Below are 27,451 nucleotides of genomic sequence, written 5' to 3' on the forward strand. Positions count from 1 at the left end.
TTGTGAACGAGTCACTTCAGTCGGGCTGGTGTTGCTACTACTATGTAGTCGGTAGGGAGAAGTCGCTTGCAAGCGCAGTGTCTGGCGAGTAGGATGGGTAAGTGATGGTGCGCATTAGATATGCGTTGCATCGTCATGACAACGCCGTGGCAGTCGGGGCAAACAAGGCCTTGCGGGGTGCTCTTCTTCAACAAAGCAGCAAGCTGCACAGGTCAACGAAAGGCAGCACAAAGCACGCGTGGTGTGTCAAAAATTCCCAGCCGACCCGAAGGCCAACTGGAGCGGTCATAGTTGTAGTTTTCAACTAGCAAAAACGCTACCTCGGACGAATCCTCACTGGTAAGCGTAAAGCCCGAGCACTTGGATGCCGGCGGACAAGGAGGAAGAGGGAGACGCAGGTTATATACCCGAGGGAGGGCGCTAGACGCTTGGCACGCTAGCGGCACGTGACTGGGCCGTGCGCAGGCAGCACCGGCAGCCTTGGCTTGTTGCAGCCAATCACGGCGGCGCGTGCCCCACAAGGCCGGCAGAAGCCTCCCGAGCCTCACCCCCAAGGCCAGATAGAGTAGTGTGGTGTAGTGCTGGAGATGCCTTTGACGGCAATGGACACGTCTTCCGGTATACATGGTACTGCGCAGCATACAGGTACGCGCGCATAAACACACGTGCACATGCATACATGCATACATACACAAACGGCTGCTCAGCGCCAAACTTTCCACGGCCAGTGCAGAGTAGTGTACATGCCATCAGTAGTCAGCACACTCCATGCCTGCCTCGTCTCGCCAAATCCTCGTCAATTGCCATCGTCTGCGCAGAGTGTAATGCTTGGCCCAAACGGGCAGGAAGCCTGGTCCTTCCTGAAAGGGCATCCATTTTCGCTAATACCCATGTCCCCCAGTGCCAGATTCACCATTCGCTCGTATCGAGACTTCCATTTTCATCTACTTATACGTATCTAGCTAGCCTCAATGTGAGCCTTGCAGCTAGAATCCCCAGTCTTTAAATTCTGGGTACCAACGAGCTTTGGCCGCGCTCGCGTCCACCTGGCCTTGTCACCACCAGTATCCAGAAACCCTTGCCTCGACGCCGGTATTGACCTCCAACTGAGCATTGGTGCTTGTCCCCTCTTACCCTTGCTACCACAATCAACATCATGTTGCAGTTGGCAGCATGACGTCAAGCCTGTCTGTCCCTAGCCTTGAGTAAACGATGTTCTAGCCTAGTACTACGTATTGCCCACGCCCAAGATTCGGCAGGACAACTGCTGCTACTGCTGCCGCTGCCGCCGCTGCATTAACTCGACATCTCTCCCTTTCTTCATTGTAGCGTAAAGTAACTTGGATGGAACCCCGGCCCTTCCGAATGGGGTGCAGGGTTGGCGCTGGTTGGGGCGTTGTATCCCCCATACGTCGACGCCGCCGCAGCTGTGGTCGTTGATGGCCGAGGCACACAAACATCTGGGACGGGCTCAGAGTGAAAGTCTCGTATTACCGGGGCCTCTTTACGATCCCAAAGATCCGACACATCCACTCCATACTGCCTAGCCACCCTCTCAAAGCAGTCGAAGGCTATTCGATGAGCACGGGCAGCCACGGGACCCTGCATCCGCTGGAGCCAAGATATTGCCTTCCTCACGTGATGAATGATTACTGAAGCCTCGCACGACGTCGATGAGGGGTACGAGAGACCGAGCAAGAAGACGGAGACTGCTTGCATCATGTGGTGCACGAGGCACCACCAAGGCAAATCTTCATGAATTCGACCGTTGAAATCATCGGGCAAAGACGCAACAATCGCCCTGGCGGCCTCAATACAACCATCCGCCATGTTCCTTGCAAAGCTTGCGTCGTGGAAATCTTTCCATGGTTGCCGTCGCGCAGCCAGAAACGGTCGTGTAAGCAAGATACGCGCGCTGCAAAACTGAAATTTGAGGAGCACACGCTCACGAGAAAACCCATCGCTAGGCCCTCGCCCATCTCCATGCGGTCGGAGCTCCAAAGGTAACGAAGAAGCCCACTGGTCTAAGCGTTGACGCAAAGATGTCGAGTCCTGCTGAACATCACTTGGAGACCGGATCATCGTACCAGCCGAGTAGAGTGAGGTGAGAATGTTCTGCGTTATTATCGACAACTGCACCCCAGCCCTGAAGTACAACCCAGCACTGGTGCTTGGTTTTGCAAAACCCTGCGGTGTCTTAGGACGGCTCGCGGCAACATTGGACGAGACGGGAAACAGGGCCAAGTGTGATATCGATGCATCCCCAATGCTGACATAGGCCGCTGTGCTTCCCTCTGCTCTGCCGTCCTCAGAATTCGTCATGGGCAATGGTACCGAACAGTATGAGTCGACCACGATGCTAGGACGACCGGTTATGACGCTGAGGATCCTTTCAAGAGAGTATAAGCTCCACCAGATTTGCACTAGAGATTCTCGTTTCTTCGCATTAGCCGACGGGTCTTCGTTTCGCACATGGAGGCCCAGGGAATACGCAGCACGCATAGCGATGCCGACGATTGTCCAAGCACTAGCATGGTCAGCACTTCCGTCACTTCAGTCTACACAGCAAAAGGGATATTGGCTGGGCACTCACCGATTGACCTGCCCAACACTGAGCCAGTAGAATCCGAGAAGACCCAAGCTTTGGATCTGTGGCACATCTGGATGAGAAGCCACTGCAGCCTCACCCAAGCCAAAAGCACGCGCCCGTGCTTGATATGTAATGTGCTCATTGGCTAACCAACCTTCGTTCAGATGTGCATAGTTGGCTCCAATGGCAAAGACGAGGTTCAGGATAATTTGCCACTTTGGATTCAAACTTGGCGCGTTCCCACTCTGTAATGCCCCAAAGTATACACGAGCCTGCTCCGCAAATTCTCTACTAGGAAGAATTGGAAAAGAATCGTGCACTTTGGACATGTAGCACTGTACTACAAGTTTGAGCATGTCAGGTCAGCGTATGGATTACAGGAAGTATGGTGTTTATCCGTGACTTACACAGATGCTCGGCAACATGAGATTGCGGCATTTCGTGCGGGTTCACGTAAAAATCTATATTCACATCGTCGTAATCTGTCCAGAAACTGAACGAACTAACCGGCTCGCTGCCTGCGGCGTGCGAAGGGCGACGTGCTGGTCCCGAACTGTCCCAACTCCCGTCTGTTCTCTCGGCTTGGGCGAGTGCAACTGCGCGCAACCATTGCACCTCTGAACTCTTTCCGACAAATCCTGTTGACCGAGCTTCGTCTTTACTATGCAGGTCTTCATCTAGCAAGTCTAGGGCCTCAGTTTCGAGATGCTCGAGATAATCGATGCTGCCCAACTCAACGTTTCCGTGTGAGCTCTGAGCATCGACGTCAGAGTTTGACGGGGTTGGCGTCAGCCTGGTCTCTGTCAAATCTTCGCCAATCTATACTATGTCAATACAAGGGAGCCTTTGTTGACTCTGGAGATAAAGGGTGGGCAGCTGAGGCTTACTTCGTCTAAAAGATCGGTGATGCGATTACTGTCCTGGACGTTTGCGCGGTCTCTGATTTCTCTCAGTAATGCAGCCAGCTGCTGACATTGCTGCGTAACCCTTGGGCTATTAGCACTGGAAATATATTCGGGAACAAAGAAACCCACGTTTTCAGTCGATCTTTCCGAGGCAGGATATACACGCATTGGCGGTTCGTAGTCGCACAATGCTTACAGGTCGGCTTCTCACCTGTGCATTTGATCTTGTGGGAACGACACTAGATACGCAGACAGGCTGTCAGAAATCACATCAGATTAGACAGAGATTGGAGTTGATAGGCGACAGTGGCTCCTGGCGATCGTCGAGAGGACCATGATCATGCCACCCCACGATTGCACAGGAACATCTGTGTACGATTCAAACTTACTCCAGTACACGCCCGAGGCACTCGACGCCTATCCTGTGTCCCACTCTGTCCAGTTTCGACTCGTTGTAAGCGTGGAATAGCGACTTTATGTTGAGTGGACGAGCTCGGGCCGTATATGGCTTGGGGATCGTATTCCGGAGCGTTTGAAGCCATGGTTCCAAGGCAGCGCTATTTTGACCGAAGTTGAAGTAATCGCTTCAAAGGATGTACAGCTTGTCTATCTGACATGGGTTTAACGCTATACAGTAACAACGTATTGCCCAAAGACACAGCATCGAGTCGGGCACGGTGGGACCTTGACCTATGGCGTTGGCAGCTCCAATTTTCGCGTACACTGTGCATCCAAACGTGGTTATTTGGGGGCAAGGGGCCCTATCCGGATCCTAGGGCCGGCAGTCTCGGCCGTCGAGCTAATACTGTATTTCTCCATAGACTCGGGAATTTGGAACGGGACACTTGGCCGTGTCCAATGAGAGCGTCAAGAACAGCCTTCCACCCTGGTGATTCAGGTCTTGTCGTCAGGATAATTGTGGGCTGATTCTTCTGCTCTATAGATCACAGATTCAAGTGGAAATCTTCTTCTGTGCAGAAAGCTTTTCTTCCATAAGCGTGAGCAAGATTCGCGATTTTCCCCGTCAAGGTTTCCACGATTTCCCTTAAAGCACCCTCTGCAAGGATGAACAGACAAACAGACTCACGCGAAAACCTCATTTCCAGGCATAAGCAAGGCCAAACGGCAGGTGGCGTCAGAAGAAGTACCGATGGCGACAAGAGCGGGGACAACGAGAGATTTTGTGGGAACACACATGTACAACTTCATCGTGAGCGCCTTACCTTCCCTCGTCCCGCATTATCCAGTTCGTGGCGAAAGTACGTACATACACGCATACACATGTACATTCCACATATGGGACAACGGCGATATCTGAGCTGCATGGGGAAATTGGGCATCCCTTGCGCAAGTTGGCCTCACAGTTGCATGGGTTTTGACTTGTGTCTCCGGCCCTGACACCCTGTTGCACAATATGCGTTACCAGGCTCAATGACTCGACCGTTAGCGGCGGCACTGTGTGTGCTCCAGAGAGGGACTAGTTCAACCCCATTGAGCACACTCGGATTTACAAAACCATACAAGCAAATCGAGGCGAGAAAAGCAAAAGGGAGCATTTGATGTACCTGGGGTCCAGGGTGAGAGCTGCACTTGCTCATCTGACTTGGACTGCCAACACCCTTTGCTCATATTGGACCTAGTGGCGGTTGTGAGGTCCGCTGCGACATTAGCTTCATGTGGAGAGGAGGATGTCATCTTCTTGTCCTAGGAAAAAAAACACCATCTCCGGTTCAGACACTAACGTACGAATCGATGGTCATCGTACCCAAGTTTTCCTAAGTAGATGAATCGGCTAATTGTATGTATGTACTTTTATGTACAGATGCTGGGTCCATGTGGACAGTGCACGGTATAGCGGTAGCTATGCTACTGTATAGTAGGTTGATGAGAAGATTGCTAACCCTTCGTTTGAACACAGCTGAGTTCTCGGATTCGTAAATCAAAAAAATAGCCTCGGAAGTCAAAGTTAACAGGCGATGTTGAGTCGTGATGATTGGCTCCCATGTTGGCGCGGACCAATAACAAAATATACCGCGTTTATGCGCCAACGAACAGAGACGATCAGCTTTGCTTGCCTGATCGTCTGGCGCGTTCCGCCGAGCCACCGAACGTATCTACATACATACAGTACATACATAAGTAGTAGTATAATCCGGCTTATTGATGGTACATGGTGCCACATGCTTGGAATCGCTTCCGGGCAAGACGAAGGTTCTAGTAGTGCTCACATTTTTTGAGTATGCACTTGGACACGGGCATCCGATACCACCAATCAGCTGCATCCTTGTCGCCTATCTGGCCCCCTTGGTGCTGATGCGCCCGCTGTCATCCGTACATTATATGAGCTGATGCTATGCAAGAGTGGCAAAAGGTCTATTCGACCCCAAGCACGCATCGCATGTCTCCACACATCCCAACGCGATCCCATCGCGATTGCGTACATATCGGTTTCTTGCTTTTTGTGGATACCTCTCCACAGCTGGTCGCTCTGCCATACGTAGATGGTTTAAGCCACACCATGCACCCCGTGACTGGACCTTCTGCTTCTGCACCCACCGTGCTAGTGGCCAAGGTACATACACTTCTGATGCCCCAGTGCACGTACGTCCATACATGCATAGATACATGCATCTTCCTCGCACATCATTCCCTTAAAGGACACATGTTGGTCTCCGCGCGGGCATCAGGCTTTCCGGTGCGCACCGAGCTATCATGTGCTCGATGCAGCAAGGAAACGATGTACACATTTGTGTGCTTGGTACGTGTGCCATATTAATTTGGATTTGACCGAGTTGACGCATACGTCGGAAGCCCAATTGGTGGCGCTTGCTTGGTCAGACGTGACTCAGGACATCTGACTCGAGCAGAGAGATGCTAGCCGATCCTCTGGCACTGTTTTCTTGATTCTTTTGCGCCAAAGGTAATGCGAAATACATGCAAAAGGTCGGATACTTTAACATCGATTAGTGGAGCCGTTGGTGAGTAATCCTTCGCGCCTTGGCTTTTCGGCATTACCACCAGACAACGCCCCACTTTGACCTAGCACAGCCACATACCCACTTGTCCGTTGATCTCCTTTTCCACCTTCCTTCACCGGGTCACCGTATACCGTACATGGAGAAATAAGCGCTCGCTTATGTACTCAATAGTACACCAAGAGATGGAAATCAAAAGAGCCACAATGGCAACGGACAAGAGTGGAGCGCCATGTATTGCGTATCGGACAACAGTCGCTAATGGCATTCGATCTATCCAGAGCAAGAGCCCCATGCCACTGGCTGCAGCTTCAGCCTCATCCCGTTAACTGGCTTACTCGTAATCGTACCACCTGCGACGACTTTTTCCAGCGGGTCCGCCAACTCCATCGCAAAGCTACCCACTAACGCCGCCACCAGTGTCCGCAGCTCAGCCCTCGCAAACCTCTCGCCAATACAACTTCTTGGTCCGTGCGAAAATGTCAGGAAACTAAAGTTGCTCTCTGCTCCACCCTTCATGGTCGCGCGTCCAGTTTCCTTATCGATCCAACGTTCAGGCATAAATTCCTCGGCATCTGGGCCCCACATTGCGGGGTTGCGATTTATCGCCCACGGAACAAGATAAAACATTGTTCCAGTCGGGATGTAGTGCCCCGCAACTGTTGTATCGTGGATAGCGACGCGCGTGGTTACAGGAACCGTGGGGAAGAGTCGAAGCACTTCGTTGCACACGCCGTTAAGGCAGGGCATGCTTTCCAAGAGGCCAGCGACGTCAAAGGCCGAGTTCAAGAGCACCTTTGGATCTGGTATGTATTCATGGATCTCTGACCGCAGATGGCTTTGAACGTCAGGGTGTCGGGATAAGAGGTACGACGACCATGTCAAAGTGGATGATGTCGTTTCGTGACTATGGCTGTTAGCTGTTGCCCGAAAGAAAGAGAAGCTCGCAGCTTGACTTACCCAACCGCTAACATCGTAAGAAGGTGGTCCACAAGATTGTCGTCCGAGAAATTATTACTTCTAATGATTAAGGATAGAATATCTCGGCTTCCCTGGCTGCCTGCGCTCTCGAGCTCCATTTTGGCCTTTTTTTCAGCCACAAACTCACTGCATAATTTTTTCAAGCGGCTCATCCCGACCTTTAGCTTTTTGTTAAGTCCCCATGGCAGCTTGTCAACCACCCAAGGCGACAATGAAATCTGGCAAATGAAATAGAGCACCTTCTCCTTCGTCGGTTCGAAAATCTCTTCGTACATCTTGATCAATTCATCATCGCTATGCTGTAAAGAATCAATGTCGCGACCCAGGCCTGCCAGGCCTATCATGTCCATGGTAACCTGGGTAGAATAATGCCCAATCTCTAGTACTCGATCCGGCTGCTCACTCAGATCCTTGTTCAGTGCACGGCAGAACTCGGTCGATTTTGCCCAAAACATGGGATACAGACCTTTGATATTCCGGAAGTGGAAGGCTGGTGTCATGCTCTTACGCAAGTGTCTATGCTCTTCGCCTTCAATTGTCAACAGGCTGTTCCCGATGAACTTCTTCATAAGTGCTCTCGTAAACGGTGGCCTCTCAAAGTCGTGGCTCCTGTGTACCAAGATGTCGGCCAGTGCGTCCGTCGACGTCACAATCAGATTTGCTGTATGCAAGATGCCTCGGGACAGTATAAGGCCGTTGTTGGGTATCTCATTGATGGTATCGAGAAATGCTTGCCCGGTCGGTTGACGCAGCCTCATCCAAGTATGGCCGATGAGCGGAATGAAGCCTTTGGCCTTGGGCAGGTTTCGAAGGGGCGATAGAAAGAAAGGATAAAGAATGAAATTGTAGAAAACCAATATGCTGTTGTTGAGCAGCGTGAAGAAGACAACATATGCCGTAAGAGTATAGACATTGTTGTCGTTGCTGCCGCTGCCTGGAAAAAGATATGGGGATAACTTGACTATGACTATAGCCTCCAGGACAGGGTACAAGACGCATTTTGCAAGGTTGAAGTGCATCATGGCGTAGTTACGAGGCGAGACGCCCTTTCGCAGGCAAAGAGTTAATCCAAAAAGACTTTCTTCAGATGCGCGCACCAGCCTAGGTATACCTGTTTCAATTCTACATCTTTGTTTCTGCATACACAGACCAACATAGCCGCCAAAGTCAGGATCAAGCAAAGGTCACGTTGAGCAGCTTGGCCATGCACGCTCCCCTACAGTCATGTTGGGAAACCGACAGTCTATACTTCAGTAGCTGGAGTCACGCCGCCTCCATTGGGCTCGTATAAGCGGAAAACCAAGATTGCACCTGATCGGATGCGGAAGCGGTTGCGGATCATGCTTTGAGCAATTGTACCAGCTGCACCAGACACATGGTTGCGACCATCGCAGCTCGAGTGTGATCAACACGGCGAATAGAGGGCAGCAGGGGATCGATTGACTCGCATACCGTTGCGTGTTTCGTTAGCCGTGGTACTCAGTGCAGATCAAGCATGAGATTGCCGAGATTGATATCAGCTGCGTGTCTGAAACCTAATCATCTCGTTTTCTCGCAAAGTCGGGCACAATGGAAGGTATCCGGCCATGCCATTCGCAATCGCTTTTTCGAGCTCCAAATTAGGTCCGGGTACACATGCTGTATGTAGAGTAGTTCTTGCCATGGCTTCGTATTCCAAGTCTTAAAAAAAACCAGCAAAGAATACTATCATGAGACCAATCGGTTATGCCATACCGACGATCATTCCTGGATGAATGGATGTGGCTTCCGCTCGACAGCGTTATCGAATACGCAAACCCACGTGTCTAGTAATCAACGCTTTGATCAGTGGACCCGACCAGACAATGCCACGAAGAGAAAAGGCAAACACACCGCACTCGCCATCGGACAAACCACAAAAGAAAAAAACACAAAAAACAAAAAACGGTTCAAAAGTAATCATCAACTCATCATCCCGTATCGATAGGATCCAAAAAAAAGAATACTCCCACGTCTACTCTAACCTCTCCTCCCCTCTCAAATCCCCCCCTTTCCACATCAACTCCACCTTCTCTTCCTCCCCTACTAACACATCCCCCATCCCCCTCCCATTCCCCCCTCCCCCCACGCCCGCACACTCAAGCACAAATCCCCCCAACCAGCTGCTCCGCCTCTTGTGAAATCCCCGTCAACGCATGATCATCCCCCTCAAAAAGCCTCAACACCCTCTTCCCCCCAGTGCCATACGCCTCATACAGGCGTTCGGAGCAACCATGACCCAGCGTGCGATCCCCCGTGCCATGCAACAGTAAGACAGGCCGCGGCGCATGCGACGCGATACCCACGCACCCTACGACACGCGAATCCCGACTTGCGACAGTGAAGACGGGCGGCGCCGCCAAAGGACCAGCCGACGAGCACAAAACGACGACATGTGGTACGTATCCTGCAGCTCGCGCATGGCGGCCAGCACGCAGTGCGCAGTCCGCGCTGGGAAGCGGTAGTCGAGGCGCAGGGCTGCCATGGGCCGCGGCAGCGAGCCGAGTTTTTCTGCTAGAGAGAGAGGTACATGGCTGACGGGCCTACGATGCCGCCGCCCGCTCCGGACAGGAAGATGACACCGGTTGGCGTGGTGGGCGTGCTAGAGGCGCTGGGGGGGGCAGGTGCAGGAAGCCAGGCGCGGTGCCATTGGGTCCCGAGTCGACTTTTATGGAAACCGGCTTGACAATGGAGCATGTGGCTTTTGCGTTTGGCGCGTGCGAGAGCGAGAGGTAGTCGTCTAGACGGGCGGGTTTCCAGGTCGGGCTTGGGGGCGAAGAAGATGGTGATGATGACGATAACGAGGTCTTGGGTGGTGATGGCATAGTAGTGCTGGATCGCGTCAGTGTGTACATGTGGCTTAGGAATCGTTTCATGTGATATCCCCCTCCCCCCCCCAAAAAAAAGAACAAATATTTGATCATTTACAATCGCCCTTTGATTGAATATACAAAACCCGTGTTTCACCACTTGCTTCGTTACACAATTCGCCCCCCCCCCTCTCTCTCTCTCGAAATCATACTTTGCGTTCTGTGACATCACTTTTTTGGGGGAAAGGCTTCTGTGGACACTGTAGTATACATATTACTGATTTTCTCGCCGTCAGCAAACATAATCTTCTCTGACTTGAAAAAAAAAATTTCGACAACAAGTTTTCAATAAAATAGCGTGATATCAGAAGGGACACTAAGTCGCTCTGACGGCGAACGCAATATATGGTATCGAATTTCATACATGATCAAGATGAACAACGAGATTAATTGACCCCAAGAAAAAAAACTCCTTCATAGCCCAAATCCATTTTGTTTTGTTAGCTCTGTTCAACTGTTCACTTTGGCCCGCTCCACTTCCCATTCGGTGCCTTGCCTCTGAACCCACCTCCGCCTCTACCACGCGGAGACTTTGTCTTCTCAATCCTGCCCTTTGCTCCCCCTCTACCCTCTCCACCGCTGACGTTGCCTCCCCTCGATCTCTCCTGGCCCAATGCTCGCCTCTGATTCTTTTGCCCAGCACCGCCACTCTTTGTACCGCCTCTACCCATACCTGAGCCAGACTTTGCTTTGCGAATCTCTTGCCAGTCTGCCTCAGCGCCATCATCGTCCATGTCCATTTCGTCATCTTCATGAGTGCGCTTGTTGCTGAACTTGAGACGTCCCTTCTGGCCAGTTTGAGCGGCATCGCGTCCGCGGATGGCGTCAACGTAAGCGTTGATACCGGCTTCCAGTGACGTGTTTTGGTCATCAATATCCATGAGGGCATCCTCGTCATCAGCAGCTTGCTTCTTTGATTTTTTGCCCTTGGCTTCTGTCTCGTCATCTGATTCGCCAAGAATGAGTTTGCCGTCTTCATTCGTGCGCGCCTTGATCTTCGTTGGCTGCTTGCGTTGGCGCAGAGGCTTTGTTGAGGAAATGTTTCCGAGAGCGCGCTTGGACAGCAGATCGAGAGGCTCGTCCTCATCTTCAATGATGTAAGTGTTGCCGCCCTTTGCGCCGCCGCGTTGTTGTTTGCTTTGACTCTTAACAAACTCATCCTCAGAATCACCCTCGCTTTCGTCGCTTTCGCTGCCGTATACAGCTTGGTCGTACTCGCTCTCAAACTTGCCCTTTCGTTTCTCAGTTGGTTCTTCGCCATCCTCCGCGGCTTGCTGTTTCTTTTTCTTGCGCTGCTCACGTGTCTTACGGATGTTGGTGATTAGCTTGCGGTCCTCCATAGGAGTGGCGCGCTCAACTTCCTCTACACCAAACTTGCGAACCATGCGCTCTACAATATGCTTGACTTTGGCCTTGAAGTGAGCCTTGTGCTCGTGGCTCCAAACCATCAAATTCTTGAGAAGGGTGTTGAGGCGCGGGCGAACAAGCGACTCGGGCAATGATATAACCTCGACTTTGACGAAGCCAAGTACACTGCGGACAATTTCGCGATTGGGGTTCTGGAGGAAAATGTCCATGAGATCGCAGAGATTTGTGATTGTTTCCTTGGATATCTGGTCATGAAATTGGTAGAGTGTACGGGTGACGGCGGTGATGGATGCAGAAATCATGTGTGGTGTCGTCGCGGCCAGACCAGCTGACACCATTGTGAAGTATTCCTCGAGCGATGCCTCTACTGTGGGGGCATCGGCAGGCATGTTGGGTATCTTGGATTGCACGACCTGACCGCCCTGCGCCATCTTCTCGCCCATTGCGACAAGCAGGTTATAGGCAGCCTCTCGAGCTTTCTCGTTAGTCTCCTTAGCCGAGATAACAACCTCAGAAAGGATAGAAGGAATGAAGTGAAGATCGCTCTCTGGCAAAGACTCAAGAACTTGGAATAGTGCATTGAGTCGGTCTCTTCGTGCAGGAGCTGATGCCTTTTCTGCACTTCCAAGAAGCAGCTGCTGTAGCTCTGCATTGCGCTCTCTCAAAGCTGCTCGACCCATCTCAGATTCTGCAAGTCGAGGAATAAGCTTATATGCTTTCTTCTGCAGTTGCGGCTCGTTCTCCCGGTTGATCATGATCTCGGCCATACGGAAAAGCGAACGATAGCTGTCACGTGGGAGGTACAAGGCGATTGTGATGATTAGATCCATGAGGGTGTGGCTCATGGGCGGCATCTTGTTGGGGCCTATGTCCTGCTTTTGTTTGGCTGCTTGAGTCTGCGAGCCAGGTTCGGGTAGTGAGGCTTCAAGGTTGGTCGCAACTCGCTCAAAGGTTTCCATAAGCTCTCTCTCGGGCACGATGCTCAGATACGCGTTGATGGTTCTGAGGATAGTGCCGCGGTACTGCGGCAGAGTTTGGCTGTATACGTTGAATAAGACTGCAAGCATGTTGCTTGCGAAGTTGGCAAGATGGTCCAAGTTCTTCTGTGCGTCAGCTTTAGAGATACGGGCTTGCGCAAGCAGGTCGTCTTCGGATTCCAGTTCCACAATGGCCTTGTTGCTGTCTACCAGGTTCTGTAGAGCTCGGCAGATGTCCGTTCGTAGATCAGCTTGGCCATAAAGAAGATTTGCCAGCATTTCACAAAAGGTCTGATCGAAAGCCTCGACCAAATCCAATGGCAAATCGCAGTAGCCAGGCAAGATTGACCAGATTTGTTGTACGACTGTTTCAAAGACCTTGATTTCCATCGTCTTTTCCTTCTCACCGTGATCTATGACCTTTTGGTAGAGCTCTTCACTCAACGGAACCATTTCCTTTCTGAAGTGGGAAAGCTTGGCGTTGTGCACAGAATCGCGAAGGAGTGGAAGCATCCAGACTCGTCCAGTCTGTCCTGGTGGCGGCCGGGGCAAGTTCAGGGGGAGTATCTCAAGGACAACGTCAGGCCCCATTGCGGTAATTGCCTTTGAAATAACTGCATCCGCTTCTTTTTTACCCGCAAAGCTGTCATTGCCTCTGAGATCTCCAACAACCCGTAGCACAGGCTTGAGGATAGGATCTGAGCGCCATCTAAGAGTCTCGAACATCGCGGCGAAGACATTGAACACTTCCATCCAGGCAGCTTGATACTTGACGCTCAAGAGATCTTGGGCAACCTTAGCAACCTTTTCCAATGTTTTCTCATCAAATACAGAGGGTTCGAGGATGACGCTGTCGGGGATGAGGTTTACGATAAACGAGATTAAACACTCAGAGGCAGAGATACGGATGTTGTGTGAAGAGGATGTGAGGAACTCGGCAATGGTAGTGAATAACTCGGGCAATTTCATAAAGGTCTCTTCAGGCTCAATCTGAGCAGAGACTTCATAGCCGCGTGACACGACTGCTATCCAGGGCGGAAGCAGCTGTGAGTCGTTTTTGGAGGGCTGTAGCTCAGAGATGACTTCGAGCAGCCTGGGAAGCTTAGCAGACGCAAGCTCATTGGCCATGCCTGCAAAAATGACCTCGAAAATGTCAAAAGCAGCCATGGTCAAGAACTCGTTGCTCGACTTGGAGATATTGAGCAGCAGCTCGCACAACACGTCAATCTTGGTGCTTGGCCAGCCGCCAGACGACATTGCAATCGTCTTGATGAGCTGCAGCGCATGAATCAGGTCGGGGTCCTTGTTTTCTGCGTCCCTCTTGCCCTTGTGCTTGCGCGCCTTGGCTGCCGCCTCTGCCGCTATGTCTTTGAGCATTTTTTGTGCCGTCTCAGCGCACATGTCTGCTGCAGGATGGTCTAGCGCAGGGCTCGGTGGCGGGTTCGCAAGCACCTTTTTGAGTGCTTCCTGTGCCCTCTTCCTCACTTTGGGTCTGTGGTCGACTGATATCTGCAGTAGTCCCGCGACAGCTCTGCGCGGGCTGATGGTCGTCTGCGGCAGCTCCCAAGCGCGCGCATCCTGCACGAGCAGAAGCGACTCGAGACATCCTATCGATGACCTGATCAGTGGCGCATCGGCGTCTTGTGCGGTGAGGGCGGGCGCGAGGTTGGTGAGGATGTCGGTGAACTTGGATCGCAGCAGCGGGGCGGGTACATGGGGGGTGACGAGATCGAGCAGGTAGATGGTCGATGTGGCCGTGTCCTTGTTAGTAATTCCCTGGGCTGTGATTTGACGGGCCAATAGCGACAGCAAGGCTGCGAAGTATGCTGTCGGCGTGAATTCTGAGTTTTGCTGGCGGAGGGTATCTTCGATGGCTGAGAGCAAGACATGGGTCTGCAAAGGTCAGCGGCGGCGCTCGCAACAAAGGCGAAAAAGACAAGACGAAAGGAAATCCTACCTGCTGCTGGCCTTGAAGCTTCGGGTTGTCCCGGATCTTGGACAGTCTCTCGTCGAGCGACATTGCGGCCAACTTCCGCGTGGGTGTAGACTGTTGCGCGCGACAAGTGCTCAATTTTTGGGCCTCTCGAACTTTTTTGACCTGGCAGGGATCCTGGCTGTACACTATCGATAGCTGCGCACCGCCGCCACCAGCCCCACCAACTCCACCATTCACAGCTCACACCTTGCACACAGCCACATCCAATCCATTGTAACCATTGCAATTGCAGTATTTTCATATGTATCGTGCGCTATGTATCGAAGCTGACATAGGAAGGGTATAAACAAAAACATCGCCAATGTGTTGTACAGGATTTGCGTACCGCCGCCGCCGCCCAAAAAAAAGCCCAGGGCCAGATGTGCACACATAGTGCGCCCCTCCGGCCCACACCCATATTCCCTCCCCTTTATAACCCTACTATTGTAATGTATACAAGCATTAAGCAACTCGTAAGCTGCCGCGAAAGCAAACAAAATAAATCTTGTAACACAAAGAAAAAAAAAAGATTACTCCTCCATCAGGGTATCATCGACACGCCCCCGCACACTACTCTTGCTACTCTTCTTCGAAATGTTCATGAAGCTGAGTCTTTTCTTCACACTGCCTGATCGCGACGCTAGTGATTTATCGCTCTTCTGGCTCTTGACCGTGTCTGGTCGTGGCGCGCTCGACTGCCGCGGGAGGCTGCTGTCCCTCACGTCCGATCGGCCATTAGTTGGGAAGCTTGGTAGCGCCTCTGGCTGTGGCGAGCTTGGTGTAGAATTGAGGAAGTTCAAGCTCAGTCGATGGCGGCTTGATGGTTCCTTGTTGCGACTGCCCGACGAGACTGTGGTTGAAGCGTCGTCATCAATTGCTGGTTTTTCCACCTTGAGGTCCTTGTCCTTGTCCTTTTCTTTTTCCTTGTCTTTTTCCTTTTCCTTCTCCGATTCTCCCAGGAGGAAATCTTTGGTCAAAAAGGCTAGACTGTGTCTTTTCTTGTCTTGTCGGGAAGACCGGCCATTTTGCACTGGCGGTGCCACCTTGTCTCCATTGGCTGTCTTTTCATCAGGTGTCGGACTTGTTACTCGTGAACGCGACGTAGCTGCCGCCAGCCATGAGCCAGTAGGGGACCGTGTCGCTGGAGCAATGTTCGTGGGCAACAGAGCGGATAGTTCTCGAGAATAAGCCGCCTCAAATCCTGTTCTGGTTAGACCGTGTCAACAATGGTGTGTTCTAGGATACATACGTTGTGAAAGGTCTGCTTTGGTGGCTTGCTGAGCAGGCCTCACATACAAAGACAAGCAGCGGCGAATAATGAGAGCATAGTCAATCAAGGCAACTCTCATGGCGTTCTCCAAAGGATTAGGTCGGGACATCTCGTCATCATCTCCTTCTGCATGATCCAGTGGCGGGAGCAAGTCGTGATAATTGGCAACGCAGTCTCGTGAATTCGTGTCGACAGCATACATGAGTTCTTGAGTGAGCATGTTGAAAGCTGTGTCGTCGCCATCTGCAATGCGCTTTTCAATAGCAAGGAGCTCTACTGTCTTGCGTGATGTGCGCTCAATGCCCATTTGCAGTGGTGTAAGTGTCACAGTGCCTACAGCAACGATTTCACTTCTTCGTAAGATTGTTGGGAAGCTCTCAGCTGTGGTGTAGAGGCTCTTTTCTGCAGTTGCCTCTCTCGGATTGAAGGTTGATGGCGAACGACGAGATGCTGACGTGAAGTGAGATGGTCGAGATAGCAGATAGTAGTCCTTGACAGATTGAGACACCTTTGCTCGTTGGTAGATTGGATGTGTCAGGTCCTTTTGCGGGCTGACCGGGTAGATTTGCAAGTACTGGCCTTCGACGTCTACTTCTGCACCAGGATTGATGACCTGTGCTGAAGGATGCTGTTGTTGCATTCGGTCCGTGAACGAGGCCAATCGGTCATTGGAAGATCCTTCAAAGATGAACTGCTTGTCCCGCAATCCAGGAGGAAATCCTAGACCCCTATACACCACCCTGAAGTAGCGGGGGTTGGGGCGCTCGCCCCTGGCGATACTTTCGTGGATCTTGGCCATGGCGTGCTGCGTTCGTGCAAGCTTCGCAAAATCGAAGATGTTGTGCTCGTATTGTGTCGCAAGCTCCTTGTAAGCAGCCAATGCGTTATCCCATGACTGCCCGGTCTCGTAGTGGTCAATCATCTGGAAGTAGAGCTGTTCCTTTCGCTCAAAAGCAGACTGAGGTGGCATGCTCGGGTCTGTAAGTGGGTCTACAGTCATGTTTGGATCCCAATCATACAACTCAGCATGCAGTCGGAGCGCAAGTCCTGCCTCGGTGTAGTTTTGAGCGTCGGCCTGAAGTTCAACCAGCTGATGCACGTAGCGAATGTACATGTCTTCCTTTTGCATGTCCTTCAAGAACTCCATCAGGTGCAGTGTGTCCATAATGTGGAAGATTTCTCCAGTGGCCTCGGTGCTATGCACAGCAACGAGCAGGTCAAGCAGCTCATCGACGGTAGAGATGAGGTTCTTCAAGGCCCCGAGCAACTCTTCTTCAGGGCTGTGGGCAAGAGGCTCAAAAAGCTCAATCAGCTCTTGGATGAAGTGTTTCTGCGAGACGGCTTCGGTGAGATGTTTTGTCTTGAACAGGTTGTCCAAGCAATCAATCATCTCGGCTTGTATAAGAGCCAGATCTTCACTCAACGTCCATTCGCTAATGATCATTGTTTGCAGCACTTCAATGGCTACACTGCGCAGACCTTCGTGAACACTGAGACATAGCTCCACGATGGGCGCCACAAGTCCGGGCACATATTGCACTTGGAAGCCACCCATCTTCTCAAGCCCGTACTTGGCCTTGTCTTCGGCGGTTGCCTCCCAACCAATGGTCTCCCAGCTACGTTGCAGCAAATCCGCGCCGTGCTCACGAACATCGCCAGCGATCTTCCACACAGCGCGGCGCTTCTGCTCTGGGAATGTTTCCAACGCAAGCGCATCGCTGCCCACAAGCTTCAGTAACGCATCAAAGAACGCGCGCCACAATTCGGTGCTGAAGCTGTCAGCTTCATCAAGGAGAGGAAGAAACGAGTCGGATAGAATGTTGAAGAGTTTCTCCAGTGCACGCATGGTGGCCTTGTGGTGGTAGATGTGCACACTCAGCCAGGAGCTGGGAAACGCCTCGCAATCGAGAATGGAAATGTACACCTGCAATACCGAAAACAAAAATTCGGCGGTCTCGTCCTTGGGCCACTCCGGGTGTAGGAGTGAGGGCAGACTCGACATTGCTGCAAGGACAGCCGAAATCTCAGCCATGGCCTCGTCGAATGAGGCTTCAGCAGTCGTGGGCCGTGTCTGGAAAGGATAGCTTGTTGGAAACAATAAAGAAAGCGTCTTCTTGGGTGGCCGAGGAGTGGCTTGTATGGCGCGGTATGACTCAACCAGTTTTGGCATATACTCGGGAGCTTCCTTGCCAAGTTCGTCCACCTGCGACGCTACGACTGAGCAGCAGAGGCGTACTTGGTCTTTCCACTGGTCGGTAACGGTCTCTACTCTACCCCAGTACGGAGCTAGCCACTGCACTGTGCTTGCTAAGAGCATGCGACGTACCTCAGGCGGACGGAAGATTTGAAGCTCTGATAGGTGATGGATCAGAACAAGCTTGTAGAGGATAAGCTTGCCGTGTACATCGGAAGAGGATTCAATGAACCCAGCAGTCAGCTTGAAGACTTCTGTGGCAGGCATACATCCTTCTAGCTCCGTGATCCAAGAATGAAGGTTTTGGACCAAGATGGTCTTGGTGCCGATGAGAACAGGTGATTGGTTCTTCATCAGGGATTCGAGTGATGTAAAGAGCACCTTCATTTCTTTGCTGAACTGGGTTCTGTCCTTGATGCCGATGCTCTCTTCCTTTGCCTTCTGCCTTTCTCGAGCATTGACCAGGAACTTCATGATTAGTTTGCCAACCTTGAAGGTCGCACGTAGCCTCCGGGAGCTCTCTGGGTCGGTAGGTTTGGCTAGAAGTCGACCGAGACTTTGCATCAGACATGAAGTGACGAGCGAGTGGAACACCTTAGTCCGAGCGTACTGATCCACGAGGGGCTCAAGGTTGAAGCGTCGGTCATGCACAATGCCTAGGACGATGACAACAGCGTTGAAGACTAGATCCTCATACTCATCACTACCAGCATAATGGCTTTGAATAGCAAAAAGGGCATCGAAGACCTCGCTCAAAAGTTTGACAATCTCAATCTCTGGAACGAAATTGAATCGGCGCAGTAAGCCTACCAGTTCACCTGGTGGTTGTTCTTGCCACTTGATGAGACCTAGTATTGTCGGGTCTTGGGAGTATTTTGTGCTGCAGAGGAAGGTTTTTACGTGAACGGCAGCCATTGGACCCATGACATGCTCATCCTGCTTCTTAGCGCTCCATGGCAGGCCAAGGTAGGCGCCTTTACCGGCAATCATGCCCGAAGTGTATTCATCGTATTTGTACAAGGCCAAGGCGTGGTCACCATCGCGAGCAAAGGCATCCTGGTTCCAGAGTGGCATCCAGCATAGTGCAAATGGGAATCCAGGCGCATCAGCAACGCTCATGACTAGGTGTGAACCAGGCACGTCTTGAGGGTCAATGGCAAGCCGGATGGTCGAGTTCCAGCCTTCGCCTCGTTGAGCTGCTGTTGTGCGCCAGGCCGTGTGGCCTGCACTGTTGGTGGACGGATAGATGCAACCTTCAATGCGTTCTCCTGAGCTCTTCCGAACCTCAATGGTAAGCTGAAGGTTGCTCATGGGAGACGTATGTCCCAACGGAACAGAGCCAGTCTTTGGGTGAGCCAAAAAGGCGTTTTTCGGAAGAAAGGGCTCGACCAGCGTCAGGTAAATGTCACTACGGGGTTTGGTTGGAGCACCTGAGAAGCCAATCTTCCGACACTGCTTAATGTTGTGAAGCACTGTCGGGACCTTTTGGATGAGCCGCTCGGCATCGGTCTCGACAAAGGCTTTGAGGTGTATGGTGATGCGGCTAATGTGTGGATCCCGCGTATACTGTCCACTGGCGCTGGGGTATATCTCAGGGAGGATACTGTCCCAGTCACCACCTTCTTCGGAAACGTCCTCACCAGGTGCCGCGGTGCAGAACATGGCAACAGTGCGGTCCGCCTCGCAGCGTGCCTGCAAGACTTGGTTTACAGCGACGACACCAACTGCGACTGTTCTTTTTAGCGTCTTCTGATCTCGGGATAGAGCCCTTGCTCGTGTTGTTGCGGTTGCAGCCGATCCCGGGCGTGGCTCGGCAGTCTGGGAGCGGTTTTGGTCGAAGCTCTGATGTCGAAGCTCTTCGGACGAGTCGGCTTGTCGTGAGTTGACTGACTCCTTCCTCTTTGATCCGCCAAACATGACGCTGCGTCTTCCGCCCTTGATGCTTCCTTGTTGGGAAGGCTGCACCCCTGATGTCTTGCTCGGAGTCATTTCCTTGCTTGAGCCGCCCTTTTCACCAACTGAGGACGAGCGAAGTGGCTCATTGGTAGTGAGTCTGAAGACGAGATACAGGGTGGAGCCAGACCCCGCGCCTTCGCCAATGTCCGTCAGGCTGAGGTCTACAAGCAGTGCGCGCAGCTTGTCGCCAGCCAAAGACACGGGCGTGCCGTCTTTGTTGGTCAGGTCGAACGAGTAAGCCTCTGAGAGGGGTTGAGGTGCAGTGCCAGGTGCCTTGAGACACAGGTGCATGCATATTTGAGCCGCTCCAGGTACCACGTCGCCGGCCACATGCTTGAGACTGACGAACAAGTGGTGCAGATTGTGCTCATCGAGCTGTGGAGTGGGCCGACTGTCGAGAAGGCTCATCATTGACTGCAACTTGGTAATCTCAATGGCCGAGTCGTCGCCCGTCAAGATGCGGCCGCGCTGCGAAGGGCTGCGCACAATGACATCCCCACACAGCATCTTGTTGCCGGCAACTAGGTCCCAGACGGTTTCTTCACGCACCTTTTCCAGCTCCTTTGCGGTGAGGACCTTGTGTAATAGTTGGCGGCGTGCCGTGTCCAGGGTGTTGACGAGGGTAGACATCTTGTCCAGCGAGGCATATTTGCGTGCAAGCAGGAGCTCATGCACCTTTGTCGAATGCCATTCTCGCAGGCACGAGGCAATTTCGTCTACCAAGGGCTCCTGGGCGGATGTGGGTGTCTCGTCGCCAATCTTGAGCATGGGCACGGGCGCGGGGGGTCGTGGGGCGGTTGGGTCTGATATGGGCGACAGGGGAAGGGCCAATTGCTGCAGATGCTCTTCGCGGGCAGTCCACTGTGAGTGGGTGCTGCCTGCGCGCTTTCTGTTCGATCTGCGACTGGAGGGTGGGCGGCCAGTGGTGGCATATGGCAGCGACGAGACGGCATCGCTCTTTGAGCTTTGGCGGCCATGGGTAGTCGAGGCTTTTGCGAAGGGCGAAGTTGTGCGAGTGCTCTCGGTGGGCGTGACGATGCCGTTGGTGTGCTGTGGATAGGCGCTGGCGCGGCGGGCGTCGTTGGCAGTGTCTTGGGAGGGCGTGTCTTTGCTGTCGCCCAGAACCTCGCGCACCTCGACGCAGACGCGTGGGAAGATACCCGAGAAGACGCGCGCTTCGAGCGTCTGGCCCTTGACGCTCGTCAGGCCGGCCAGCAACGAGGGGGGCGCAACCAAGTAACCGCGGTACCAGGAGCCATCTTGTCCGCCCTGCTCAATTATGTACAGCTCATCGCCAATCTCGAGGGGCAGGTCGGCGGGCGACGAGGGCTGGAAGGGGTATATGCATATGGCGAACGCGATACGCGGGAGTGGTCTCCAGCTCGGCATGGCACCAGACGTGTCGGGCTATATGGGAGGGGGGAGTCGGCGACAGAGCATCACGAGCAATGGGCAGCGGGCTGGTGGCGCGGGGGCTCTGGGCGAGAGGGTCCTGCTTGTGGAAGCGGATGAGGCGGACTGGGAGCGGCAACAGCAGAACGAGGGCGGTGACAATGGGGGAGGGGGGCGTGTGGTGCGCTGCTGGGCTGCAAGATGCCCCTGATGGGATTGCCGAATTGGAAGTCTGGGATAGTACTCAGTAGTGTGCAAGTAAGTACTACTCTAATACGCAGGCAAGAGGCAGGGCAAACAAGCGGGGCGCGAGGGGCGCGAGGGAGGAGGGCGATCTTGTCTGCGTCGCCTGCGCGTCTCGGAGGGCGTATGGGCGACGATGGACAGGCAAGCAAAAGGTTCAGAGGCAGCAAAGGACAACGGTGATGGCCTTCACAGCGCCGTTCGGTAGCAGCCGTGCCTGCATGAAGCTCGGAGCACAGTCGTCGTATCAAGGCCAGCATGGCCCCCGGTCCCACGCCCCGGCCATGGGTGGCTTTGCAGCATTATGTACGTCCGTACGCATGTCTCTATCCAAGTGTCTGCGTGCCGACTTGTGTGTGCAGTGTTGATGGATTGCAGGCACGCAGCGCGCCGAGAGGGCATGTGGTGCCGCAGCTCCGGCGCGGCGGCGGGGTGGTGTTTGTGTGTGTGTGTGTGTGTATATGTGCGGACGGGCGCATCTATCCAGATAGACCAGTCCGTCCATACGTTGTATATCCCATGCACCCGTCCATGGCCATGCTGAGAGCAGCAGTTGGGAGGAAAACGGGGGTGGCGCTGGCTGGCCGGGGATTGGCACATTGGCACTGCGCAGTGCTCGCCCCGGCTTGGCCTCATTCTGCGCCGGGCGACGCGCCCAGCAACAGCCTGCAAGCACGTATACCTGCCTACTTGCCGTCTGCCCACCTCGCTCCCCTTTCCGCTCCCTCCCCTCCGCGTGCCTGGCTTGGCCTGTCCGCGATCGCTGCACACGCCCACCCTGGCACACTCGCCTTTGCACACTCGCCTTGGCCCCTAGCAATGTGAAACGGCGTCGGAAACGGTGCCGACAACTTCCTCGCACACGCCTGTCTAAGTAGTGTAGGTAGTGTACTTGCTTCGCATGCACCACATGTGTGGCCCTGTGGCTGATGCTGGCCCTGGTGCAACTTCAGCACCCTCCCTCTCGCCCATGTGCCATCCTAATTTAACCTTGTTCAAGATCGACATCCCCTTCGGCCTGTCGCCCTCGCCCTTTCTGCACCACGCCTGCCCTGCTGTCAGATGCCGTGACCCGCGAGTCAGAGCCCAAATGCCCTCGCCTCTTCTCCCGGGCCTATCATACCGCAAAGCTAATGGCTAATTGGAGTTGCAATACGCCTTGCTCCGGCTGCCACATGTTCTAGAATCCACACCCTTCTCACCCCTCACCCCATAGCCTGCACTTGTTCCTCGTCCCTCTTATGTATGGATATACATCAACACTATACACTCTTGCTCGGCTGCGTCCGCGACATATGCCCATGTTGCACACACGCACACACATGCATCCATCCATCCATCTCCCGTCGTTGACACTTTGGCAACCTCCCTCCAACATCGGAACCTTGCGCGCTTCTGCATCGTCAACCTAATCCACGTTTGTTTCAAAATAAAAATTCTACTTTTTGCTTCTCCATCAATTCTTCTTTTCGTACTCAACGGCCGTGCATGCTCCACTTGACATGTGTGACGTAGTCACAACTACGTCACGTGCCTGTAGTGTCATGAAAGCACCCGTGAAGTGACTGGATTATAGCCTGGCGACCTTCCTCTCATGGAGCCTCATCCATATTTGTCATGGCCAGCTTCATTGCTACTAGCTTATTCAGGCTCATGCATCAGCACCAGAGTCAGTCATGTTGTCGATACTTGAAGCATTTTTGCTTTTCTTTTCTTTTTCCAACTTCAAGGTTTCGACGATTCATTCACCGTCACCTTTCGTTCCTCCAACATGTTGTCATACTGCGACCAAAAATATTGAAAGGAGCTGAGATCGAACGATAGACCTATGATGCGACCTAGACAACAAGCCATAGTGCTGTGCATCATCTAGAACCAAGTTTCACTCCATGACGCGTGACATGCCATGCAGGGCTTGCTGACCAAGGCCAACCACGCCTCACCATCACACATGCACTAGTCGGTCCGTATCATCATGCCAGCCAATATTGCCCTGGTCGATGCAGCCTCGGCCCACCTACACACACACACACACACACACACACACACACACACACACACACATCTCATGCCTCTCCGCATGAAAAGACCTCTTCCGCCTTGTTCTTGTTCTCCTCATCGTCTTCTCATCCTCTTAACTTGGGATCCCACAACTACACAATTCTCTCCAAACGCCTAATTCCTCAAACCAACACCCTCGCCAACAAATGTAACCACCTTTTCGGCATCAAAAATGCCACCACACAGACTCTCCACCTCAAAGTGCCAGATTAACTTCTTGCCAAAGGCGCCCCAGCGGCGCAGCAGCCTGTCACATGTGCCGCGAAACAATAGTCTTGCTGCAGCCTTTCGTACAACTAGATCCATCACACCTCCCAAGGTGGATCATATCCAAGAGGACGACGAGGAAGAGCAGAAGAAAAAGAAGAAGAAGAAAGAGGGTACAAGTGTGCTAGCATATCTTTCCCTGTGGAAGGGTGTTAGATCACTTTGGCGAGGTATTGATTGGTATGTTGGACAAATGGGCAGTGGGTGGAGAGGGTTGTGAAGTTAGTTGGCAAGCGGGGAAAGAGATGCGTATGAATCAAGTTTACATCTGAGCGTCAATACCAACATCAACGCTTGGCAACAAATATTTAAACCAGCTTGGAAAGAAAGAGAGTACTAGCATCCATGCCAACGAGATGTCATGAGAAGAACAAAAAGCAACAGAAAAGAAAAGAAAAAACATTTTGAATACCTGTGTCCCACATCATCATCATGTGTCAATTCGAGCACCAGCACCACCACTCCCACCACCACTCCCACCCCCAATAACACCCACCCCTCTCCTCAGCGGATCCCCCACCTTCGAAACAGGCGTCTGATCCCGAATCGCCTGCGCAGGAATCCGATACATGACCAGATACTCCCCCCAATGCAACCACTCATCCACAGCATCCTCCACCACCACCCCTCCTTTCCCTTTCTTCCTATTACTCCTGCTGCCCTTCCCACTCTCCGCCTCCGCCCCACCCTCCCTCAGCAAATCCGCCGCCCAAAACACAGGGCCCCGTGCAAAATGCGCGGGATCAACACTGACAACCCACGTATCTTCTTGGTACCGCTCGCCGAAATACCGCGCCACGGCTTCGGCGTGCGCGGCGCTGTCGTAGACGCTGATGAAGGGCGACGAGATGTTGGTCTGCTGGTTGAGATGGGCGAGGCCGAAGCGCGAGAGCGCAGACGTGTAGTTTACGATTGTGGTTTGGTTCTTGGCGCTGAAGCCGGTCGAAAAGGAGTAGCGCGTTTGCGAGTTGCTGCGGTGGACCCGGTAGACGAGTGGGGGGATCGCGGTGGGCGCTGTGGTTGATGAGGTGGAGAGGGGGGAGGAAGAGGGTGTTGTGACTGGATGAAGAGCTGCATTGCTGTGTCAGTGTTGCTGTGGTGTGGACAGGGGGGGAAGTTTGTATACTTGTCATGGTGACAATCGACTCAAGAGATTTGGAAGGACGATGACTTGGTGGATTCGTCTTGTGGTATATTCAAATAAACATTGCGAAACCAAAAGGCATTAAACAGGTTAGAACTGCAAGGGAAGAGAGAATTATGGTGATAACGTCTGAGAAACGTTTGTACTGCCTGTCTAATCCGAATTACCAATTCTCCATCTCATTATAGACCTGTCTAGAGTCACTTTTATATCTTATCTCACGCCTCCTCGTAGCATCAAGTCTCCTTGCATGTACCGACAAGAAGCGGTCAGAAGTGCCGTTCAAACGGATCGGATGCATCCAGGCAGGTCAATACTTTGCTGGCAATGTTGTCTTCCATTTCCCGAGCGGAGATGCACAGTGTTGCTTTCTCCTGCTCGAGTTGTTGACTTCCCGAGACTTCAACAAAGAGATGACCATATTTGTACCGCGGGACCATTCTGCAGTGCCGACCCAGGCTACTGGGAGTGGCTTGAGCCCACTGGAAAGGATGGGCCGGTGCCGCGACTGGGCTACCCATTTGGTGCTTGCACGTAAGCTAGCTGAGCCTCGTGGGTCTTTCCGTAGTCTTTTGGAAAAACGTACATTCTAACCTGTTTTGCTTCGTTCGCCTAGTGCGTAAATGACTGGGTAACTGCATGCAGACGGGTAAAATCTCCGCAAGACGGTTCGTTTGAAAAGTCGGGACAGTAGCCGACTAGTGGAAAACACATCATCTCAAAGACGACGAAAGGGACGAGAAACCTGTATACACTAGGAAAATAAGCGAGTTATTAGATAAATGTATGCTGAATAACAAGCCGCTCAAATTGTTAAACAGAGTACATGCTTGGAAACCTGCAGATAATAACATCATACCGCATGCAGACAAGAAATCCAAACCTACTACTATTACTACGTCGAACTGCAATAATCGCACAGCTGGAGAATGGCAGAACAATCTTGCCCCTCAAGCTATGTTAAGCTATCAAGGCATGCTGCCGCTGTGTCGTTTCGCAGAACCCATAGAGTCGGTACTGTGTTAACAAACGAGTTGACGCATGCAGCAGGGGAAAAGCAAAAGTGCTTCTCCGCAACATAACCGTAGGCTAACCGCCTCTGCCTCATAGAAGCGGAAGCTAGCTGCCTTCCGAGTAAATTAATGAATGTACTGCTATGAGACACGTTATAGAAGCGGGCATTCGCAGCAATCTGTTCAGCAACACGGAAGGAAGGCAGATTGCATAGTAGACCGTTAAATGTGATTGTCGACATGTAACCACCACTACTCACCTATCATGAGATCTCAATTGAAAGACTCTTCCATAATTATAAAAGTGATAATTCTGAGCAGTCTTCATGTGAGTAACGGAGTAAAGGTTACGAGCATGGAATGGTCAGCCGGCGTTTGGCTGCCATGTGCCCTAAACCATCCTGGGACTAGTAGCACCTCCATCACTCTTTCGTCGGAAAAGCCCACGACAACGACGATTGCAAGTCTGCAAACGAGCTTTTTGAGCGCCACAACATAACCACCAACTGTACGAAGCAACACCGAAGCCATCAATTGACACCAACTTCCCCCCCTCCTTTCCTCTAACACCTCCTCAGCGTCCTTCTTTTCCTCCACCGCCCGCCCAACCCAACAAACCCTCCGACACACGAAACCTCACCACACCAAACCATCTTTAAACGCGCTGAAACCACTCAACCTCGCAGGAGGGCAGGGCGCGCATACAAAAAGAAAAAAAGAAAATGTCATACTTCCGCATAACCCTGATGCGCTCCGGCATCGGCATGCCCGCCAAAACCCAAGGCGTGCTCAAAGCCCTCGGCCTGCGCAAGCGCATGACAACCGTCTACCACCCCGTCTCGCAATCCGTCGCGGGCCAGATCATGCGCATAAAAGAATTGGTCGACGTCAAGGAGGTGGCCGCGCCTATGACTAAGGAGGAGATGCGCCAGGCGAGGAGGCCGGATCCAGGGTATTATGTTGAGAAGAGGGCGGGGGAGGCCATGGGCGTTTATGAGTAGCTGGTGGGCGGGGGTGTTAATATTGGATGATTGGGGGTGTGGGAGGATGTAAAGAAATGTATGTATGTGCATGTATAGGCGTTTTTTTTTCTTTCTTTCTTTCGGGAACCAGACTAGGGAATGGTTTGATGTGTGTCATGATAGGGCTTTCATTTTTCAATCTTCATGATTGCGGCTCTCTTTTATGTATTTTTTTTTAAAAAAAAATACCCTCTTCTCTCTTAGACTGGATATGTCGATTGCAAGAATTG

General features: G+C 52.5%; 7 protein-coding genes across 7 annotated transcripts; 1 reads left to right on the plus strand and 6 right to left on the minus strand.

Annotated features, from left to right (window-relative positions):
- Positions 1-827: 827 nt before the first annotated feature.
- PSV08DRAFT_219259 (fungal-specific transcription factor domain-containing protein) lies at positions 828-4,730 on the minus strand. The gene is made up of 6 exons (XM_014223764.1): positions 4,583-4,730; positions 3,885-4,052; positions 3,478-3,577; positions 2,998-3,409; positions 2,594-2,930; positions 828-2,527 (listed from the first exon to the last, which is right to left on the minus strand). The coding sequence occupies exons 1-6, from the start codon at positions 4,702-4,704 to the stop codon at positions 1,321-1,323; spliced, it is 2,346 nt and encodes a 781-aa protein (XP_014079239.1). The 5' UTR covers positions 4,705-4,730; the 3' UTR covers positions 828-1,320.
- A 2,013-nt stretch (positions 4,731-6,743) lies between these two features.
- Positions 6,744-8,677, minus strand: PSV08DRAFT_408440 (cytochrome P450; the record flags this gene model as incomplete). The annotated part of the gene is made up of 3 exons (XM_014223766.1): positions 6,744-7,377; positions 7,431-8,312; positions 8,640-8,677. 3 exons carry the CDS (start codon positions 8,675-8,677, stop codon positions 6,744-6,746), a joined length of 1,554 nt encoding a protein of 517 aa, XP_014079241.1.
- Positions 8,678-9,568: 891 nt separating this feature from the next.
- PSV08DRAFT_387196 (uncharacterized protein) lies at positions 9,569-10,324 on the minus strand (the record flags this gene model as incomplete). Its single annotated transcript, XM_066093469.1, has 2 exons — positions 9,569-9,980; positions 10,017-10,324. 2 exons carry the CDS (start codon positions 10,322-10,324, stop codon positions 9,569-9,571), a joined length of 720 nt encoding a protein of 239 aa, XP_065949406.1.
- Positions 10,325-10,627: 303 nt separating this feature from the next.
- PSV08DRAFT_198529 (NUC173 domain-containing protein) lies at positions 10,628-14,704 on the minus strand (the record flags this gene model as incomplete). Its single annotated transcript, XM_014223768.1, has 2 exons — positions 10,628-14,577; positions 14,642-14,704. The coding sequence occupies 2 exons, from the start codon at positions 14,702-14,704 to the stop codon at positions 10,798-10,800; spliced, it is 3,843 nt and encodes a 1,280-aa protein (XP_014079243.1). The 3' UTR covers positions 10,628-10,797.
- Positions 14,705-14,904: 200 nt separating this feature from the next.
- On the minus strand, positions 14,905-21,468 carry PSV08DRAFT_408442 (uncharacterized protein; the record flags this gene model as incomplete). The annotated part of the gene is made up of 2 exons (XM_014223769.1): positions 14,905-15,860; positions 15,909-21,468. 2 exons carry the CDS (start codon positions 21,466-21,468, stop codon positions 15,190-15,192), a joined length of 6,231 nt encoding a protein of 2,076 aa, XP_014079244.1. The 3' UTR covers positions 14,905-15,189.
- Positions 21,469-24,472: 3,004 nt separating this feature from the next.
- On the minus strand, positions 24,473-25,175 carry PSV08DRAFT_349352 (uncharacterized protein; the record flags this gene model as incomplete). The annotated part of the gene is made up of 2 exons (XM_014223771.2): positions 24,473-25,113; positions 25,169-25,175. 2 exons carry the CDS (start codon positions 25,173-25,175, stop codon positions 24,473-24,475), a joined length of 648 nt encoding a protein of 215 aa, XP_014079246.2.
- Positions 25,176-26,921: 1,746 nt separating this feature from the next.
- PSV08DRAFT_369571 (mitochondrial 54S ribosomal protein uL30m) lies at positions 26,922-27,200 on the plus strand (the record flags this gene model as incomplete). The annotated part of the gene is made up of 1 exon (XM_014223772.1): positions 26,922-27,200. One exon carries the CDS (start codon positions 26,922-26,924, stop codon positions 27,198-27,200), a length of 279 nt encoding a protein of 92 aa, XP_014079247.1.
- Positions 27,201-27,451: the final 251 nt, after the last annotated feature.

Source organism: Bipolaris maydis, assembly GCF_028858645.1.
Source record: "Bipolaris maydis strain C4 unplaced genomic scaffold PSV08scaffold_4, whole genome shotgun sequence".
Lineage (NCBI taxonomy): Eukaryota > Fungi > Ascomycota > Dothideomycetes > Pleosporales > Pleosporaceae > Bipolaris > Bipolaris maydis.